Consider the following 21,918-nt stretch of genomic DNA (forward strand, 5'->3'; position numbering starts at 1 on the left):
AACAGAACTAACTTGGCCTAGTGGATAGAGCACTGGCCTGAGAATCAGAAGGGCCTAGGTTCTAATCACAGCTCTGCCACTTGCCTGCTGTGTGATCTTGGATACGTCACTTCACTTCTCTGTGCTTCGGTTACCTCATCTGTAAAATGGGGATTGAGATTTTGAGCCTTATGTGCGACAGGGACTGTGTCCAACTTGTCTGTATCCAGCCCAGCCTGGCACAGAGTAAGCAATTAAATGCCAAAATACTTATTTTTCTTCTTACAATTAGCTTGGCTCAGTTTCAATCCATCGTATGAACTGTCAGCAGTCCCTTTCCCTGCCTCACTCTCAATTGTGTATTAAGTCTTGGAATGCTGCCCCAGTGCTTTCCACCAAAGAGGTAACATATGTTCTTTGTAGAGAAAAATCATGGCCTAGTGGAAGTCAGAAGGACCTGGGTTCTAATCCCACCTTTCCCACTTATCTGCTGTGTGTCCTTAGGCATGTCACTTAACTTCTCTGGCCACAGTGACCTCATTTGTAAAATGGAGATTAAAACTGTAAACCCAATGTGGGACATGGACTGTGTCCAACCTGACTAGCTTATATCTGCCCCAGTGCTTAGTACAGGACAGGGCACATAATACACACTTAAATGCCACAAAAGTCATTCTTTTTATTAATAGTAATGGATTGTGCAAAGCAGAACACATCCAAGAAAAAGAAAGGATGTATGAATAAAATAAGGGATAATCAGGTGAACTCTGCCAGAGAGTAATCAGAGAAAAATGAATCCTAGAGGGAGCAGTGATTTCAGCTAGCTCTTGCCTGCACCTTTAACAAGTGCAACTCTTTCAAAGTCAAAGCTATCATTCCGAATCCTCATATCATTCGGTGCTCATTGAAGGACTTGGGTGGGCGAAGGAGCTTCAGTGACATAATTTTTTTTTAGGACATAAAATTCTAAATTTAACTGAAATGCACCAAAGGCTAGTCAAGTTTCATGCCAAGTTAGTTTCTCCAAATTCTTATAGAAAAAGGAAGTGTCAGAGTTCTAGAGAAATCAACCACAGCAAATCCAAAAAGCCAAACATGGCTCTCAGGAATTCAACCAGCATGATTCAAAAGCTTCCCTTTAACGTTCAACCACCCTGCTGCTGCAGTGAGGTCAGCAGAATAATGAAATTCTCTGGTCCAATTGTTTGATGGTCTAATTTGAAGATAGAGGACCCCACAAGGGCTGGAGAGAGGAAAAAAAAAAAAAGGCTGGCTCAAGTCCGAGTAAAAACAAATTGCCTGACAAAGGCAATAATAGTGAAGCAGGTCTTAATAAGCCTGCAAATATATAACCCAAGTGGCCGGTAACAAGTACCATGAGCAGCTGGAGAGATAAGAGGCCTGAAGTTTTAAGTTATTAGAATCTGTGAAAAAAAGAGGAGGGAGCTTCCGGAGCTTATGGGAACTATTTTGTTAGGGTTCCCAATAGTGGATCAATTTAATTATCAATCTGGGATCAAGAATTCATGGCTAAACAAAAGCCTCTATCAGTGAAGAAGGAATAATGACTATTTCCAAGTGGAAAAAACTGTGTGTTGAGGGAAGGGGGGTTAGCGAGAGACAGAGCGAGCGAGCGACAGGTTGTGGGGAGGGAATCATAAAGTGGAGGTTCTGGGAAGTAACACAAGAAGGAAAGCTTATCCCTAAATTTCCCCACTTTGATATTGAGATATATTGTCTACAAGGCATCACATGAGTAAGCAGGACTGAAGACGGTTCTCTTAAGTCACCTGTCAATCATATTTATTGAACATATGAGTGCAGAGCAGTGTACTAAGCACTTTGGAGAGAAAAATATAACAGAGGTGGTAAACGGGTTCCCTGCACACGAGTGTTGAAACACTTGGTGGGGAATATGGGTTTAGAAATTGAATTCATCTATATTGAAGGATGTCTGGTCTAACAGAGTTTCTCAAAAGATGAGGCGAGGCAATGAACACAAACAAGTTAAAGTACATCGATAATGAACATATACCCTAATCGCTTCATCTGACCCTGTCATTTCTTCTATAGAGACTTGCTTTAAGTAAACTTGAATGACTTTTTGACAAATGCCAATAGTATTGAAAGCTTACTTTAGCCTTCACTGCAACCAGGGCCTAAGAAAAAAACCCAGAAAGACTGAAAAAAAATACTAACATATTTGCCTAAAGAACATATTAAAATCTTTTCAATCCTATGTGACTACAAGAGAAAAATAAAATGACTTCACTGAGTTTGCACTGACTTTCTCCCCCTCCTCCACCCTCAAATACTTAAGAAAATTGTTATTTTTCAAAGATCCCTTTAAAATTGGTTTTTGGAAATGTTTGGACCCCAAATAGAAGTTTGTTTAATCGGAATAAACCTGGATCCACAACAATTTGAATAAATCACAAAAAACACTTTGTAAATGGGTACAAGGGACCTGACAATACTTGTAGGAGGAAGAGAAGGTTGCAAAATCATAAACAATATATTTAGGAACCTCCAGGCAAAGCTATTTGGGACCACTGTTCTACCAAGATAAGAAGTCCATAATGGGTTATCAGAGGGGAAGAAATCCACATTTAGAGGCAGAACATAGGAATTTTGGAAGGTATAAAAGGCAACCATCACCTTTTTATAAATAGTATTTGTTAAGCGATTTATTATGTGCCAAACACTGAACTAAACAGTAGGGTATATACATGATTGGTTACAGTCCATGTCCCACATGGGGCTCACAGTCTCAATTCCCATTTTACAGATGAGGTAACTGAGGCCCAGAGATGTTAAGTGACTTGCCACAGCAGACAAGTCGTAGAGCCAGGATTACAACCCAGCCGTAAGAGTGGGCTTACTATTCCCACTCAGTTAAACTGTTTCCCATTCTTCCTTCGGGTATCCTTTGCACCATTTTTTACTTAGATCCTTTTGGGTAATATAAACAGGCAAACATATTTCCATATCAATCTGTTGAACGGCTTCCATACTTGGAAAAAATACTTCAGAGGCATTATCTTGCACACATTACTAAGGAAGGCACAGATTTTCTCAGATCTAGATGAAAATCCAAGAGAGAAAGGTCTGTTGCAAGGTAGACCGAACAAATTGGTAAGACTCTAAATGCTGTTGCAAATGGGAAACTAGTCCACACATTAGATACTGACACTGCATGAACTGGTATTCATTAATCACTATGCAAGGGCAATCTTTTGGGAAGCTGAAGAAAACATAAAGGAACCCCTATGGGAGAGCACAGAAGCTTATATTTAAGCAGCAGGATAGATTTTGAGGAGGCAGAAAGTAATTCAAATAAGAATTGGGTCAAAAAGCAAAACCTATCACTCCCAAATCATGCCCAGAGTGCCAAAAGAACCTTTAATGATAGATCACTCACTATACCTATTAATGTCATAGACCATTTAGCCAAAGAGACCAATACTGAAGTTTATAACACTCTCACACTGGAAATAAGTCTTGGGGGGGGGGGGGGGGAGACTAAAATAGTTTTCAATTTATATCCTTTGGTAATGAAACGGTTTCAATGAAATTAACTGTGTGGCATCATCACACCTGCATCCACTGAGGCAGCCAAAGGTCATGAAGCATTGCACCTACCCAAAATCTTTTATTTGCAACTTGTTAACGTTTTAATTTATGTCTTTTCCTTTGTGCGTCATTTCAGAATAATTTTATTAAGAGACTAATGACAGTTTTAAAAATATCTTAGAGGTCACGTCAAGATCTCCCAACTGGGCAACAACATAGGAATCTACCCAAGGACTTCCTCAAGGCAGAGAATCAACAAGGCCTCCATGGAACAAAATCCTGCATTTCTAGGTCAGACACAGACACAAACAGAACAGAACATACCCAATTCCTCTCTAAAGGTCAGCCCTAGGGAGCAGTCTGCTCCAGGAGAATTCCTTTCTCTGTCACATCAGGATGTGGAAGAAAAGATCATTTCCCTATTTCATCCCTTCCTGCAACTCTTCTTCTAATTCTACCCATAGAAATGCTTCATGAGAAATGAAAAGGAAAGATTTATCTCATTTGGTTGCATTCTGATTCCTGATGCTACTGCTCAAAACATATGACTATCCTGGACTTTTAAAGCATTTAGTTAACCTAACTTATGAACAAGGTGTTCAAACCACAAGAACTTCTCCCTAATGAGCAGCTCTGGAGATACTCACTGGCTCTGCCAGGGGAGTAACGATGGGTGTCAGGTGAGTGGAAAACAGCAGCTGTTTTTATTCAGTGCAATCAATCAATCAATCATATTTATTGAGCGCTTACTATGTGCAGAGCACTGTACTAAGCGCTTGGGAAGTACAAATTGGCATCACACAGAGACAGTCCCTACCCAACAGTGGGCTCACAGTCTAAAAGTGCAGTCCTGAGGACATCCAAGTTCCCGTCATTAAAAGGTTGTTTGCACTTGGAAAAGGAAAAAAAGGGCTGTAGCTAGAAGCAGCAGGGCCTAGTGGATAGAGCATGGGCCTCAGAGTCAGAATGACCTGGCTTCTAATCGCTGCTCTGCCATTTGTCTGCTGTGTGATTAAGCTCTATCAGAAGGCAAGGTTCAATAAAAGGCTCAGAATGCTGACAGTCGTGTGGAGAGTGGCTATTTATTTGCCATAGTTCTCTTACTTCCCTTCTCCTGGATCCTGCCCGTAGAAGTCCCTGACTTTGGGCAATGTGGGTCCCTCATAGATCTCAGATGCCTGAGAGGCTGGCACATTCTATCATGAGGAGAAAGGCCTCCAATCACCCCTGCCTCAACAGTGATTGGTTCCTTAGAAATGAGCAGTAATAGATCTTAAGGGAGTGCAGGTGTTTCTCTTTCTCTCATTCCCATTGTAATGCTTATTCCTCATCCAAGGTGGGAGACACATTTTTTACACTTGAAAAGGCTATTAAAAATTTTTAAGATCTACCTGCATGATTTCATCCAACAATGCCAAGCTTCTCAACTTTTAGACTTCACTCTCATCAAGCTTGCATTTCCTCTTGCATCTAAGACATCCCCACCACACGTCCTCCAATATCTTATGTTTAACAGGTTGGAAAAATATTCCCTCTTAACAACAATAGCATCTTCCTATCTCAGAAGCTCACAGCTTTGGTTTCATCTTCGACTTTTCACTGCCTTTTACATTTCACAATGCTTCACTGAATCCCAGTGGACTTTCCACTGCAGTAGTTCAAGGATCCATTCCGGAACAAATCTTCATCGGCTCCCTACTAGATGACTGCCTCAGCTGTCTCCTTGAGATGACTACCTCCAACTTCTTCAGGCCGTACTAGACTCGGTTGCCTGGATCGAATTTTTAAAACTTAATTTTTGACAAATAGCTCAGTCTTAATCCCCATTTTCCAGTTGAGGCAACTGAGGCCTAGAGAAGTTAAGTTGACTTGCCCAAGATCACACAGCAGACAAGTGGCAGAGGCAGGATTAGAACTCAGGTCCTTCTGACTCCTAGGCCCTTTTTCTGTCCCCTAAGCCACAATCCTCATCTCCCTTAGTACACAGTCAATCCTTTGAGGGCACGACACACAAATTCGTGAGGCGTTCCATATTTTTCTGATGACTTGACGCCTGTCCACATGTTTTGTTTTGTTGTCTGTCTTCCACTTCTAGACTGTGAGCCTGTTGTTGGGTAGGGACCATCTCTATATGTTGCCAACTTGTACTTCCCAACCGTTTAGTACAGTGCTCTGCACATAGTAAGCGCTCAATAAATACGATTGAATGAATGAATGAATTATTGTATTCTTCCAATCCTTAGTATAGTATCCTGAAGATGATGATAATTATCTACTATTTCTCCTATCCATAATTTATTTTAATGTTTGTCTCCCCTTAGAATGTAAGCGCCTCGTGGGCAGTGATCATGCCTACTAACTCTACTGTTATAATGGTATTTGTTAAGCGCTTACTATGTGCCAAGCACTGTTCTATGCACTGAGGCTCTTACAAATTTATCAAATTGGGGATCACAGTCTAAGTGGGAGGGAGAACAGGTATTGAATCCCCAACTTACAGATGAGGAAACTGAGGCCCAGAGAAGCTGTGACTTGCCCAAGGTCACACAGCAGGCAAATGATGGAACCACATCTACAACCCAGATTCTCAGAGTCCCAAGCCCATGCCCTTTCCACTAAGCCGTGCTGCTTTTCTCTCAATCGCTTAGTACAGTGCTCTGCACAGATAGCACTCAATAAAAACCATTAACTAAAATAGAAAAAGATGAAAGAGAGATCTGCACCATTCATATCTGTAACATTTATTTATATTAATGTCTGTTTCTAGACTGTGAGCCCACTGTTGGGTAGGGACCGTCTCTATATGTTGCCAACTTGTACTTCCCAAGTGCTTAGTACAGTGCTCTGCACATAGTAAGTGCTCAATAAATATGACTGACTGATTGATTGATTGTCTCCCCCTCTAGACTATAAGCTCATTGTGGGCAAGGTACGCGTGTCAGTTTATTGTTATATTGTACTCTCCCAAGACCTTAGTACAGTGCTTTGCACAGTAAGTGCTCAATAAATACAATTAAATGAATTCAAAATGACAAAAAAAATAATAAGCAATTTATATAAACTTACCACACAGTCATTCCAAATACCAGAGAAAGGCTAAAGAAATATCCTCTCTAGACACAGGCATTATCTCTTTTTAAAGACTGACAGGAAATGGTGCCCTCAATAGCTTGAAATAGGAGGCAGAGAAGTTCCAGCCTTTGTAGACTTGAGTTTGACAGCACTGTACTTCAAAGGAGTTGAAATCAAGAATCTTGAGTTCTGTTCCCAACTCAGCTAGTTATTCCTGCTCAGCATTGCTGGCTCAAAGGAGGGATAATAAAAGGGAAGTTATAAATTGATCTGTGGGTACCTGATCCAGAGAACTCTGTAAATGTGACAGGCAATTTCCACATCAACCTTACTCAAGAAAATTTCATAATTACTCTTTAATCCCAAGAGCGTCTCATTTTCTTCACGTTCATTTTATGGACTGTGCTCATTATCATTGCTTTTAGTTAGATTTCATGGCACAGGTTACAATGTGCCATACAGGAGGATTACATTAAAGAACAAAACACAAATTATATAGCCCACAAAGCAACTTCAGGCCACTCTTCTATTATATCTGCAATTACTCTCATGAATGTTCCCTAGATATATGGCTCTTCAGAGCACCTGCACTATCTGTGTCTGTGCATTGCTGGAATTGGGAGATAAAATGGTCCTTTTCACACAAGGTCAGGTTGCCTTCCTCAGTAGGGAACCTGCACTGCCTAGATCCCTAATCCTCTGCATTATTAAGAAATTTTATCTGGACGAGTAAACCTTCAAACTGAGATTTTCTGTACGCAGATAAGCTTAACCGTTGCAAGGAGGTCCATAAAATCTTCTACTCTACCAAGGACGGATTTGGTTCCAGTGCTCTCGGGGGATGGAGCGGTTTCTTTTATGACTTCAGACGGTGTCTTGAGAGTTCCTCAATGAGCTGGGCTTATCTAATATCCCTGGTTGCTGAGTGCTTTAAAATAGAATGTGAGAGAGAGGGAGAGAGAGAGGGAGAATGAGAATGTGTGTGTGGGTGTGAGGAGGGGGGCGGAAGGGTGGCAGGGAAGGATGAAGGAGGATGGGGAAATGGACAACATATGCTGAGACAGGACCTGTCCTTTGAAAGCTTTATCCAAAATTATCTAGGGACTTGTCACTTAAAAGACCTGCCCAGGGCCACTCTTAAGATCCCCAAACATTTCTTTTCCGGCTGTTCTCCTGCCCGACCCAATGAAGGCTCCTGTTGTTTCATGTAGGAAGGAGTCCTGTTTGGAAAGTGAAGCAGTGGCATTACACCAAAGTCTGAAATTACAAGACATTTTAACCACACTGTGACTACTTAGACTGTGAGCCCCATGCGGGACAGGGACTGTGTCTAACCTAATTATCTTGTATCTACTCCAGTACTTAATACCATGCTGGGCACATAGTAAGCACTTAGCAAATATGATAGTAATTATAACTATTTTTTATTATTATTACCACACCAATATCAGCCAGTTGAACTGCTCTTTGTTTTTGCATGATGGAAGTCATGTAACCACCAGGACAGGACAACTAACATAGTCCACTGAAGGGGCATCAGAAGCAAATAAGACTTTAATATTCTAAAATAAAACACACATGCAATTAAAACTGAGGTGGAGGTTTAAAAACTAGCAATGTCTGAGCATCTATAATTCAATATCCTGGTCGACAGCAAAACTAAATACAGAGTGGGGGAAAAGAAGCCATGACAATGGGAAAGCTATTGAAGCTGACTTAATTCCGCCCAATGTGACTCCTCAGAGCAGTTAAGAAATCAAAAGGAAAGTAGATGAAGAGATCGCCGGATAAAATATTGGACAAAAATCTCTGAGTGATGAAGACATAAGATAGAAGAACAGCAATTCTGCATGTTCTGAGCATTTACAGAATTTCAAATGTTTTAGAAGAGTGATCGAGGCAGCAGGGTTAAAATTATACACCAGAGGGATGGAAGGGCTGGAGGCAAGGAGGTCTGTGAGCAGCAGGATGAAGAAATTGAGTCGGGATGCGACAAGAACTTGCACCGGTACAGTGGCAGTGGAAGGAGAGGGAGGGGTGGATTCTGAAAATGTTGGGAAGGAGAACTGACAGGATTCGATAACCGACTACTGACTGTGGGGGTTGAAAGAACAAAAGAGGAGGTTATGGGCTTAAGAGATGGAAGGGTTGATGGTGTCATTGCCAGCGATGGGAAAGCTACGCGGAGGAGAGGATTTGGGAGAGAAGATGAGGAGTCCCCATGGTGGATTCAGGGGTGACAGGTGGAGGGAAAGGTGCCCCTTGACCTTCAAAAATGGAGGGGTAAAAAGATTTATTGTGGGCAGGGAACGTGTCTACCAAGTCTCATGGTGTACTCTTTCAACCGCTTAGTACAGTGCTGTGCACACGGTAAGCACTCAGTAAAGACTACTGATTGATTGATTGGTTGCCAGTGGGCTATCCAGGTGGAGATGTCCTGAAGGCAGGAGGATGCAAGATGGTAGAGAAGAAGTGAAGTCAGGACTAAGGATAAGGATGTGGGAATCTCGCACATGGATGGAGCCGTCAGGTGGAAGAGCTTCCCAATGCCTTGGATGTAGATTGAGAATAAAAGGTGATCCAGAACAGAGCTATGAGGACAACCACAGGTAAGGAGACTTTCCTTCTCATGCTGTCACGACAGATTTTGAAATAATGAACCCAATGCAACAACACAGTATCCAGTTTTGGTATATCAACATAGTCTAGCAAAACAATTGGGTTTAATCCCACTATCTTAATTAAATTTCTCTGGACTATGTACAGTAAATAATTTACTGCAGAACGGTCTCAGCAATAGGACTGGTGGAGCTAAAAATAATTTCACAGCAAGATAAAAAATGAGTCCACACCATGTAAAATGATCCAGATCGGAGAAGATGACTGGAATAAGAAAATCAGTCAACTCTGAAAAGCTGAGAAGGCTTCCATTTAAAAAGAAATCCAAGAAAATCAAAGTTGCCCAAATAATTATTCCTCTTACACCAAATGACTTAAGAAGAGATCAAATATACAGTGAATGCATTTTCAAAATGGGAAGAAAGTCCAGAGATAAAAATCAAAATCTGAGCTTCTGAAATGAAAAATGATTTAATATTAATAAAGATTTGTAACTAGGCTAAAAACAACCAATTATAGCTGTGCTGCACTACCTACTGGAAATGTAGTGTAATTCTGGCCAAGTATTCAGGAAATTCTTAAAAACTCAAAACAGTAAAGCAATGGGGCTGGTGAGAAGAAAGAACCTAGATAGGTGGAAACATGAAAATAGCATCCATTGGAATACCAGAACTGGAGATTATTGAAGCATTCAAAAGTAACTCGGAATTACCAACTTTGACTTGTTGCAAAGCCCTCTCACCAAACTCACACTCCCCACAGATTTGGACATCAATTAAAAAACTGGATGGGCTAGGAGATGAGCCTAATTTTCTGATCGCTGAAAAGAGTTTTCTTTTTCAAAAAGGTAACAGTACTTCCAATCTATCAAAGAACAAGCTGAGAGATAACATGTCACCTGCATCTATAAGTTGATGACATTCATTTTGGTGAAGATGATTTACTAGTACTGAACTGTGAGGGGAATAATTTATCAAGAGATAGAAAGGATGTAACACATTTCTGTGGAGATGTAAGATCAGGTCACTATGGTCTCTGTGAGAGTTAATCAGGCTTTTAAGAAACTCAATTTCAGCACGAGTAGTAAGATAATAATAATAACAATTATAATAATAATAGCGGTGAAAATAGCGATCTAGTGAAAATAGAAGACAATCAGCTTCCACATGGGCTCCCAATTTAATTAGGAGGGAGAACAGGAACTGAATCTCGGTTATGAGAAGCAGCATGACTTAGTGGCTACAGCTCCAGCCTGGGAGTCAGAAGGACCTGGGTTCTAATCCCACCTCTGCCACATGTCTGCTGTGTGACCTTGGCCAAATCACTTAACTGCTCCGGGTCTCAGTTACCTCATCTGTGAAATGGGGATTAGGAGTGGCAGCCCCATGCGGGACAGGAACAGTGTTCAACCTGCTTGCCTTGTATCTACCCCAGTGTTTAGAACAGTGTTTGGCATATAGCAAATGCTTAAGAAGTACCATTATTATCATTATTATGGATGAGGAAACTGAGGTAAATGACTTGTCCAAAGTCACACAGCAGACAAGTGGCACCACCAGAATTAGAACCCAAGTCCTTTGACTCACAGGCCCTAGCTCTTTCCTCTAGGCCATGCTGCTTTCTAAGTTTAAAGTCTTTGGTTTTTTTAAAAGCTTCTAACTCAGCTCTGTAATTGTGTAAGGAAAGACTGATCTTTTAACAGACGTCACTTAGGGACAACTTTGAACATGCAATTCTGCAATCAGGGAAGTTCTCCTCACCCCAACCAGGAGTAAGCTTGGTCCTAGAAACATTAGGACACAAAGATATGAAGTTATGAGAAATGCCTTCATTGGATCAGACCATAAATCCATTCAGCCTAATATTCCATCTCTAACAGTGGCAACTGATGGTTGGTTGGCTTCCTTTACACCACTGTAGTATTGAGGGATGTACCAATTTATGTGCTAGACTCTCTCCCCTGTATCCCAGACTGAGCCCCCTTTTTCCTCTCCTCCCCCCCATTCCCCCCACGCTACCTCCTTCCCCTCCCCACAGCACCTGTATATACGTTTGTACAGATTTATTACTCTATTTTACTTGTACATATTTACTATTCTATTTATTTTATTAATGATGTGTATATGTCTATAATTCTATTTATTTATTTTGATGCTATTGATGCCTGTCTACTTGCTTTATTGTTGTCTGTCTCCCCCTTCCAGACTCTGAGCTTGTTGTTGGGTAGGAACCGTCTCTATCTGTTGCCGAACTGCACTTTCCAAGCGCTTAGTACAGTGCTCTGCACACAGTAAGGGCTCAATAAATATGACTGAATGAATGAATCCTTAATTCTCCCCAGCTCATTCTGAAACTCTACTCCAGTCATTTCTTCAATTAACCTCCCCTTTAAAGTAGCTGATCCTTTTGGCCTGTACAACCTTCCTACGGTAACAGATTCCAACTGCTTAATCACCTCTTGAGTAAAGAAATGACATTATAATGGAAAGGTGGAGTTGAACTAAAGGCTGAGCGACTACAGTCTAGAGCACAAAGTGCTCCCAACTGCCCAGTGATGCAGTGCACAGTACATTTTGTGTGTATCATGGTCACTAGGTTGGGGAAAGGGCTTACCAGATACCACAGTTATTAGTATTATCATTAGCAAGGCAGCGCTTCCCTACCGGACCCAGAAGCTGGATTGTTTGCCTCCTCGGTATTTACCGTGGGAGGAAAGGGCTTCTTGCTTTTAAGACTCCTCTGAGAAAGGTCTAAAGAATTAAAGAATAGCATTATTATGAGAACTATTATGGGCCTTGCAACATGGCATTATGAGAAGCAGTGTGACCTAGTGGAAACAGAAGAGGATGGGAATTTAGGAGACTTGGGTTCTAATCCTGGCTCCGCCACTTGCCTGTCATGTGACCTTGAACTAGTCACTTCACTTCTCTGTGCTTCGGTTGCCTCATCTCTAAAATGGGGATTACATACCTGTTCTCTTTCCTCCTGGGACTGTGAGCCCCATGTAGGAAAGGGACTATGTCTGATCTTACAGTGCTCTGCACACAGTAAGCGCTCAATAAATATGATTGAATGAATGAATGAATACCCCACTACTTACCACAGTGCTTTACACACAGTAAGTGTTGAACAAATACCAAAATTATGAATGATATACCGACTCAGGGTAATTCAAGCACAGAGTTTAGAAAATCCAATTAATCTATTTTGCAGTTTAAAAACATACATCACAGTAATAGCATTATCAACTATTAGCTTCATCTAGGTTAGCACCAATTATTTTTCAAGTGGTAATAATAAAATACTGCCCAGTTTGTAAATTTGTGCCCTGGAACTTTTAACTTAACTTTATTATCCTTGCTGGAATGAAACAAAATTATAGCATATCTTCATTTACTTCAATGAACCACACATATAAAAATGATTCGATTGAACTCTCCTCTGCTATTTTTAGCTTTAATATTAGTGCTTATGAATTAACTCTCAATATCAATGTGGAAAAGTTAAACATAAAATGATTCGCAGTGGCTAATGTCAATGTTATATAGAGCACTTCGTCACCTTCCCATCATCATTGCAGTTTAAAAACATAGAATAGGTAAACATGCACTATTCTGCAAGGTAAAGTCACCAAAGCTTCCTAATCTTCCTTGAAAGCTACACAGAGAGACAAACTTATTGCACTTCTAGAGAGAAGCAGTGAGCTGAATGCATTTTAAATGCTTCACGTGCTCATTCTGCAGTCATGCTGAATGACTGACTTCAAAAAATGGCATTTTTCCTGAATAGTTAGAGGCGGTGCAAAGAAACTCCTTCTCCCTGGAAGAACTAATTTCTGAGCTCCTGCAAAAGGAATCTAATGGCTTCTTTGTATCTGACCTTTTTTCAGAGTATGTTCAGAAACCGAATTTTCTAGTTCTGGATGCTGTTAGATAGGGGCCCCGTTCCTTTGGATTTAGTTGGATTTCATGCTACAACAATTACATTTACAATAAAACTCTTTCTTATTATCGCCTCTTCTGCATAAATATTACAATGTGAGCTCCCATTACTTTAATTAGATTGGACTCTACAGTACTAATCCTGATGACACAGGCAGTTTCTTATCTATTATGGTTTTGCTGATGGAAATGCTTCATAACAGAATTTAATAGAAGTTCAAAATATTCACTAGAACAAAAAGGATCCATAAGCTGCCAATTGGGGAAGTGGATTTTTTCTGAGTCACCCAAGGCCAGGACCATTCACTGGACAGTCTCTTTATAACCGGGCCTAATTAGGCCAAGGGGCAGCTCTCTCTAAAATGAACCAATGTTCCTGACTCAAAATGTGAATTGCATCGGAAATCCGAATTTCCAAAGCACCCTTTAAACACTTCGATCAATCGATCAAATTTATGGAGTACTTACTGTGTGCAGGTCACTGTACCAGTCTCTAGGGAGAGTGCAGTACAACAGAGTTGGGAGAAACGAGTCTGACGTTTACGGTAGTTGGCCTAACCCACATATTGCCAAAAATGGGGCTTGAATAGAGCACGGTGGAGCACTACCATGGCTAGTGGATACAGCCTGGGAGTCAGAAGGGCACTGGTTCTAATCCTGACTCCACTATGTGTCTGCTGCGTGACCTTGGGAAAGTCATTTCACTTCCCTGGGCCTCAGTTACCTTATCTGTAAAATGGGATTAAGGCTGTGAGCCCCATGTGGGGAAGGACTGTGTCCAACCTGGCTACCTTGTTGCTCCAGTACTTAGAACAGCACTTGACACAGTTAGCATTTAATAAATAGCATTACTAAATACCGTTATTACCATGAGTTGCCAAAGGGACATGAGCCTTCCAAATGCAATTTACCAGCTCATGGCCTCCCGATATGCGTTTTATTGTTGATGGGACAAAGCAAAGCTCTTCTCCCACCTTTCCTGCAGCAAAGGATTTGGCCAAGAAGGAAGGGACAAATGTGGCTCAATTGGAGAACAGGGAAGGAGATAATGAGAAAGTCTTCTTTCCTTGCAGGGGAAGGAGAGGATTTGAGATGGAAATTTAGGCACTAACGTCACTTGAACAATTGTCTTTGGGTTAGTTAAGGGCTGCAGCCATCTTGTGCTGAGGAGAACCATGCCACCTCAATGAAAGGCATGTCTCAAAATACCATGCAGATCTTCTCTGGGAAGATGGAAATGTGAGTTGAATGAAAAAATGCCTTTAAATGAAGCACTTCTGTTTCCTGACCCATTTACACTGGAGATCTTGGAGAATACTTTGATGATGGTTTGTTCTTTCTATCTCACCTTGCTGCTCTCCTAATACAACCCCACCAACACACTTCATTCCCCTCTTAACGCCAACCTACTCATTATATCGCAATCTCATCTATCTTGCGGCCGACCTCTTGCCCACATCCTGTCTCTGGTCTGGGATGCCCTCCCTCTTCCTATCCAACAGACAATTACTCTCCCCACCACAAACACACACCACCCCCAATGGAAAGTTGTCACCTAAGGTCACAATCTTATTCAGTACACAGCAACGAAGACCTGCCTCTTGTCAAGGACCCTTACAGATGGAGAGTCCAGTGAATGGGGAGACTCTCTGTCAGTGAATTGATAACAGATCCCGTTTCCCTTTAATGAAAGGGTTTGATGAGTCTGCTGGGTGACTCTGGACAAGTCACTTAACTTCTCTGTGCCTCAGTTTCCTCACCTATAAAAAGGGATTAAATCCTCCTCCCTCCAATTTAGACTAGGTGTTCCGTGTGGGGCAGGGGCTATCAAATCCAGTGCCTAGTACAGTGCTTGGCACATAGTAAGTGCTTAATAAATACCACATTATTACCATCATCCTAGACCCTTGCCTTTTATGGCATATTTCTTTATCCCACAGACTTTAAGCATCGGCTATACTGATTTACTTCTGTTTCCCTCTTAAGAAGGATATTTCTAGGTTTGCAACACTTAAAGAAATATTCTTTGAAGTTTTCCATCGCATCCCAGCTTTTAGGTTTCAAATGTGTGTGACACCATCAAAATAGAATGTGCTTTTGATAGCTCTGTCGTCTAAGAGTGGCTCTTCAATAATGCATTATTCATGATTGGGGTAGGGATAAACAATGTGGTTAAAAAAAAAATAGAGCAAGTCTAAGTCATGTGAATCACAGCTCTGAGATCCAAGAAATGAGCCACGGTTCTGGTCAAGCACAATAGTCCCACTTTATTTAGTCTGATTTCTTTAGTCTTGTTTCCAAAATAATATGTCATAATGCAGTACTGCAGAAGGTGACTGGGGGACATCAGATCTTTGATGTTAATTTTTCCCAAATGATTTTCACTAGTTTGGCAGCTCTTCTGGGTTGTGACATTCTTTGCCACTGGTGGCAAATTTTTAATCCAGTACCTAATTAGTGTAGCGTCATGCATGTAGCGGATTATGAATCCATGATGATTGATGACATCAACAACTTCGGCGGTGATGAGGACAACATTAATGATTCAACAACAGTGATGATGATGATCACCACATTAATTTTGGGAAATCAATAACGTTTTCCGGAAGAGGGAGGGTGGTACTGTACATATGCCCAAAGCATAGAAGTTCCATGAGACAAACTACCTGCATAAAGATCTGTTGGCAGTTAGAAGCCTCAATGGATATAGACAGAACAACCTCTTAACCTGATTATCTTGTATCTACCCCTGCAGTTAGTACAGTGTTTGGCACATAGTAAGTGCTTAACAAGTACAAATAAAAAAAAATGAGATCCACAAATATGGATCTGCCTTTGACTCTTTCCCATGCTGCTGTTGCCCAGCACAGGTACATCGATTTTGATGCTGTGGATTAGACCTTTCCATTACGGGTAGTCTTATATGGCATAGCTCTACGCTTCATCACCTTACACAGACTTTCCTGCCACGGTAAGGCATCAATTCATGAAACTTAACCTGATTTAATGTTCAGGTTGGAACATTCCTGGGGGTTGATTGAGGTCTAAACCAGCCCTTGTGCATCAGCTGAATGAATAGATTCACTCTGAATTTGTGTGTACCTTCACCAACTTTGGCCATGATCAGTGAGGTTCTTTATTTGAATAGTAGCGGCAGAACTAATCTCCAATTCCTTTTTGGCTTCTGAGCGAGTTCATTAGCACAAATCAATAGAGGTTGGTCTGGTAAAAAAAAAGTTGTCGGTTTGTTTATCTAGCTGCTCTCCATAATTTTGCTTGAGAAAGCACAAAATGTTTACTAGGTCCCTGTAACTATAGCCTGGACTCCAAATGGGATAGCTATAGTAAATAATCACTTCATTAGTTAAACAGTATCTGAGAAGAAGAGTTATTATTAGCAGATACAAGTTAAAAGATTTGTTGGTCATACCTGCAGGTCCCTTTCTCTTATCTTCTCCAGGAGCACTTTTAAACACTTAGTGAAGTCCGTGAAGTTTTGATCAGCAGTCTCAATTAACTCACATCCCTAAGGGTTAGAAAGGAAAAAAAAATTAGTTTTTAATGATATTTGTTAAGCACTTACTAAGTGCTTACTAAGTGCTGGCGTAGATACAAGGGTGGGGCATAGCCCATGTTCCACATGGGGCTCACGGTCTTAAACCTCATTTTACAGATGAGGTAACTGAGGCCCAGAGATGTGAAGTGAAGACTTGCCCAAGGTCACATAGCAGACAAGTGGCAGAGTCAGGATTAGAACCCAGGTCCTTCTGACTCCCAGGCTTGTTTTCAGAGAAGCAGCGTGGCTCAGTGGAAAGAGCACAGGCTTTGGAGTCAGGGGTCATGGGTTCAAATCCCGGCTCCGCCAATTGTCAGCTGTGTGACTTTGGGCAAGTCACTTAACTTCTCTGGGCCTCAGTTACCTCATCTGTAAAATGGGGATTAAGACTGTGAGGCCCCCGTGGGACCACCTGATCACCTTGTAGCTTCCCCAGCGCTTAGAACAGTGCTTTGCACATAGTAAGTGCTTAATAAATGCCATTATTATTATTATTATTATTATTATTATTCTATCCATTAGACCACACTGCTTCTCAACGAGGCAAGCATGACGTCAGCTCTTGATTAGCCTTCACTCTATATGGGTGAGGCCGATGCGACTCTCCATTAGGGGGTCGCTCTGCTTCAATCTCTGAGCCCGGTCAAAGAACCCTGGTAGTAGCACATCCGTTTGATTGGCAGACAACCTCAAGTTTTTCCAATTCCCCATTCCTAACCCCTCAACCTACATCACCATCATCATCGCTATCCCTCCCCAGACTCCGGGAAAGTTGGCAGGAGGATAGGGGATGGGGAAATCAAATTTGCCAGCTTCTCTGAATAAGGGCTGTCAAGCTCGCAGTCAGGCAGACCAAAGAAGAGGTTGCAGAAACGCTCTGGGCATGTTACTCCCCTCCTCAAAAATCTCCAGTGGCTACCAGTCAACCTAGGCAGCAGGCAAAAACTCCTCCCTCTCGGCTTCAAGGCTGTCCATCACCTCGCCCCTTCCTACCTCACTTCCCTTCTTTCCTTCTCCAGCCCAGCCCGCACCCTCCACTCCTCTGCCACTAACATCCTCACTGTGCCTCGCTCTCGCCTGTCCCACCGTCGACCCCCGGCCCACGTCCTCCCCCTGGCCTGGAATGCCCTCCCTCCCCACATCCTCCAAGCTAGCTCTCTTTCTCCCTTCAAAGCCCTACTGAGAGCTCACCTCCTCCAGGAGGCCTTTCCAGACTGGGCCCCCTCCTTCCTCTCCCCCTCCCCATCCCCCCCACCCTACCTCCTTCCCCTCCCCACAGCACCTGTATATATGTTTGTACAGATATATTACTCTATTTATTTTACTTGTACATATTTACTATTCTATTTATTTTATTTTGTTAATATGTTTTGTTTTGTCGTCTGCCTCCCCCTTCTAGACTGTGAGCCCGTTGTAGGGTAGGGACTGTCTCTATAATGTTGCCAACTTGGACTTCCCAAGCGCTGCACACAGTAAGCACTCAACAAATACGATTGAATGAATGAATGCAACAGCCCATCTTTTTTTCTCAACGCCTAACTTGCCGTTGCTGAATTGTAACCAAAAACACTAGTTACTGCTCCTTTTTACATTCGATGTTTATTGTACATAAACTTGGGGGTTCTACTTGCTCCTTCCAGAAAATGAGGCCAATAGACCCAGCCACTAGGGCATTGGGAGAAAGCTAAAAAAAAAAAAAAGACTGGAGGTATTATACATGGAGATTTTTTTTTGTTACCAAATTGAGGCTATTACTGGCGAAAAATTCATTTTAAAATAGAAATGTTGGGTACATTTTACAGCACTTGGTTTTTCTCTTTTGTCTTTCATTATTTATTGTACTTTGAATTAATTGCAAATTTGCTATTTCTGGCACATTTCTAAGCATTTTAAAATGTGAGCATCTGGGTAGTTATTGAACATAGACAAGGGCTTTTGATTTTGCAAAACGTCTGCCACAAAATCATGTAGCAAGAGAGCAACTAGCTTATTAGATGCTGTAGAAGCAGCGTGGCTTAGTGGAAAGAACACAGGCTTGGGAGTCAGAGGATGTGGGTTCTAATCCCGGCTCCGCCACTGTGCTCTTTCCACTATGCTTCTTCTTCAAAGACTCCAAATAGGGAAGGAGAAAGAAAAGTTACTAGCAGTAAGGGACAGAGATATACAGACACATGCACGTGCAAAAATATGGTAAAACTCTGAAACCTACAAAGCAAAATGCTGGGAGTGTGAGGGGGACGGGACACTCCTATTGTTGGCCTGTCCAGAGGATGAAACTAGAGCATTTTTAACCCAGAGTAAAGGAGCAGTACAAGGGGGGAGTCGGATGAAACCACCAACATTCTCTGAAGAGGCTTCTGAAAATCAAGTTTGGAAATGAGCAAAATTTAGCTTGGTAACAGATTGCATGGCCTGACGACTTTCCATGCCAGCATTCCCCTTCTCTGGAAGGGGAAGTCAGGGGCTAACTTCTGCAATCTACCCTGCATCAACTCATCAAGTGCAAAAAGGAGCAAAGATCTTCCCCATCTTGTCTACCTAATAGGTCTGTCTGGTCTAGGTAGGTGAGGCAATTTTTACGTTTGCTCAAGGTTGGTCCTCTTTGCAATTTTCCACTCTAATTCCCCTTAAATAATAATAATAATAATGATGATGGCATTTGTTAAGTGCTTACTATGTGCAAAGCTGTTCTAAGTGCTGGGGAGGATACAAGGTGATCAGGTTGCCCCACATGGGGCTCACAGTCTTCATCCCCATTTTACAGATGAGGCTTAGAGAAGTTAAGTGACTTGCCCAAAGCCCCACAGCAGACACGCAGTGGAGTCGGGATTTGAACCCATGACCTCTGACTCCCAAGTCCGTTCTCTTTCCTCTAAGCCACGCTGCTTCTCAATGAGGGGCTTTGGCTTCATCCATTCTGTAAAGATTTCAGAAGCCAAAGGAAGCTTTCCCAGAAAATTCCCAAAGATTCAGCTAAAGGCAAGTATGGATGGATGTGAGGCAACTAGTAGCCGAAGGGAGTAATTCAGGTTATTAGGTCCAAAAACTTTGGGGAGGGTGGTACAAATTCATCCACAGGGAAGGCAATTTGGTAATTAGATTGGTGAACAGGATTTCTTTTGTATTCCCTAATACTGTGAGAACAATAAAGCCAGGCAATGATTTATTTTACATTACATTAAAATTGTTTTAAGTCATCTCTTTGGTTTGGGGAGAAGAGTAAGAACACGGGCAATTACAGCAGCTGCTTTAATGTTTTCAACAGAACCAACTAATTCATTCTAGCATTTTTCCACTTAGCCTACAGCTCCAATATTCAGCAGATATCCAAATCATACGGTGAGCAAAATAAAGTAATGGCATGGAACTTACTTTCCTTGCCTAATTCTCCAAAGCAAACCCATCAGGTGAAAATGTATTTGCTTTGCTTTTCCTGTCACTGAACGTGGTGTTGTACCCTATGCAAAGTCAATCCCTAACTCGACCTTAATATATCAAGTGCTTCTGGTTAATTAGGAGAAGTCTCCTCTTCCGATAAAGTCAACCTATACCTCCCTTCCGGGGGGAAAAAATAAAGAAGAAAACACGAAACATATGAAACACCCATCAAGCATCAATTCCTCAGTCTTGTTAAATGTGAATAGAACTCTGTAGTTCAAACCTTGCCTTCAACCACTGCTTTCTATTTTCTTCTCCATTTCTTGAAAAGTTGCTTTTCAAAGTACAGGAAATGCTGTTCCATGAGCCAGCAGGCGACTGCTCTGAGGTGAATACATTCCTCGGTTTTTCCTAGCGAGTGTTTTTCGTTATAGAAGGAGACCATCACCTAGCTCTAATGAAGAGCTTCCTCTGTGAATAAACTACATGGCACAACTGAATACTGCTACTTCTAGGAGATGACATTTTTATTAATCCTGTCATACATTTGAACTGCATGCAAATGGAGTTGCTCCCAGCTTGTGGTGACAGGATGAATAGATCTTGACATCACTAAAGAGTCCTTATGAAGAGACACCAATTAAAAAATCAAAATTTTGCTTAAGAAACTATATGACCTAAGAGGGTTTTTTTTTTTAAAAAAAAAAAAGGTCTGAGGGCCTTTGGAGTTGATGAGGTGGCAAAGGATGAAAATAGCAGTGAGGGAAAAAGTACAATGGGCTTGTTAGTTACTGGCACAATTGCCAGGCCAGGTAAAGACAGCAGAGACCGTCAGATTTAGGAAAATCCTCAGTGGATCGTCAAATTGTGAGAACATACGTGTGACGACTAGCTCTCGTGGAGTAATTGGAAAGATGTTGACTCTGCCTGCCAGACTCCGCCTGACTCGGAGGAACAAGTGACAAAAGTTTTCTCAGATTGAGTTTACACATACAGCCATCACAGGGTATCTTTGCAATGACTATTCCCGTCAAAGCAGATGGCTAATTAAAGGCATGAAGAGGCCATAGGAACAAGTTCAGAAGGCTGAGAGTAGTATAACTCTGAATGCCATCTGCACTTTGGACCGCTGGTATCAATCAGTGGTGTCTGTTCAGCACATACTATGTGCAGGGCACTGTACTAAGTGCTTGGGAGAATACAATACAGCATGTTCCTGGCCCAGCAGGAGCATCCAGTCTAGTGGGGGAGACAAGCATTAAAATAAATTACAGATCTGTCCATAAGTGCTGTAGGGCTCGGGGTAGCATAAATATCAAGTACTTGAAGGGTATGTATCCAAGTGCATAGGCAATGCAGAAGGGAGAGAAGGGGAAATGGGGGTCTTTTGAAGGGGATGTGAATTTAATAAGGTTTGGAAGGTGGGATCAATCAATCAATCAATTGTATTTATTGAGCGCTTACTGTGTGCAGAGAACTGTACTAAGCGCTTGGGAAGTACAAGTTGGCCACATATAGAGACAGTCCCTACCCAACAGTGGGCTCACAGTCTAAAAGATGAGTAGGGCATGTTGAATATAAAGGAAGATGGAGTTTCAAGCCAGGAGAAAGGGCAAAGGGTCAGACTTCCTTATGTGCCCTTCCATTATTACAAACTAAATGTCACATGGGTGGGTCGCATCTTTCAAACAAGCGGTGACGATGGCAGTCACGGGGAACAACAGCAGAAGAGACAGAGGAAGAGGGCAGGGGTTTGAGATAGGCAGAGGGGAAGAGTGATGCCAGAGTCAATCAATGACA

At 41.8% G+C, this 21,918-nt stretch overlaps 1 protein-coding gene across 3 annotated transcripts in view; it reads right to left on the reverse strand.

The window, feature by feature from the left end:
• Positions 1-21,918, reverse strand: part of TPK1 (thiamin pyrophosphokinase 1) — a 348,586-nt gene that overhangs the window by 132,284 nt on the left and 194,384 nt on the right. For all 3 annotated transcript variants that reach the window (XM_038760339.1, XM_038760340.1, XM_038760338.1), the window contains one exon: positions 16,615-16,710. In XM_038760339.1, coding sequence (XP_038616267.1) covers positions 16,615-16,710 — 96 coding nt within the window. The remainder of the gene's footprint in view (positions 1-16,614; positions 16,711-21,918) is intronic.

The sequence above is a fragment of the Tachyglossus aculeatus genome, chromosome 18 (assembly GCF_015852505.1).
Source record: "Tachyglossus aculeatus isolate mTacAcu1 chromosome 18, mTacAcu1.pri, whole genome shotgun sequence".
Classification (NCBI taxonomy): domain Eukaryota; kingdom Metazoa; phylum Chordata; class Mammalia; order Monotremata; family Tachyglossidae; genus Tachyglossus; species Tachyglossus aculeatus.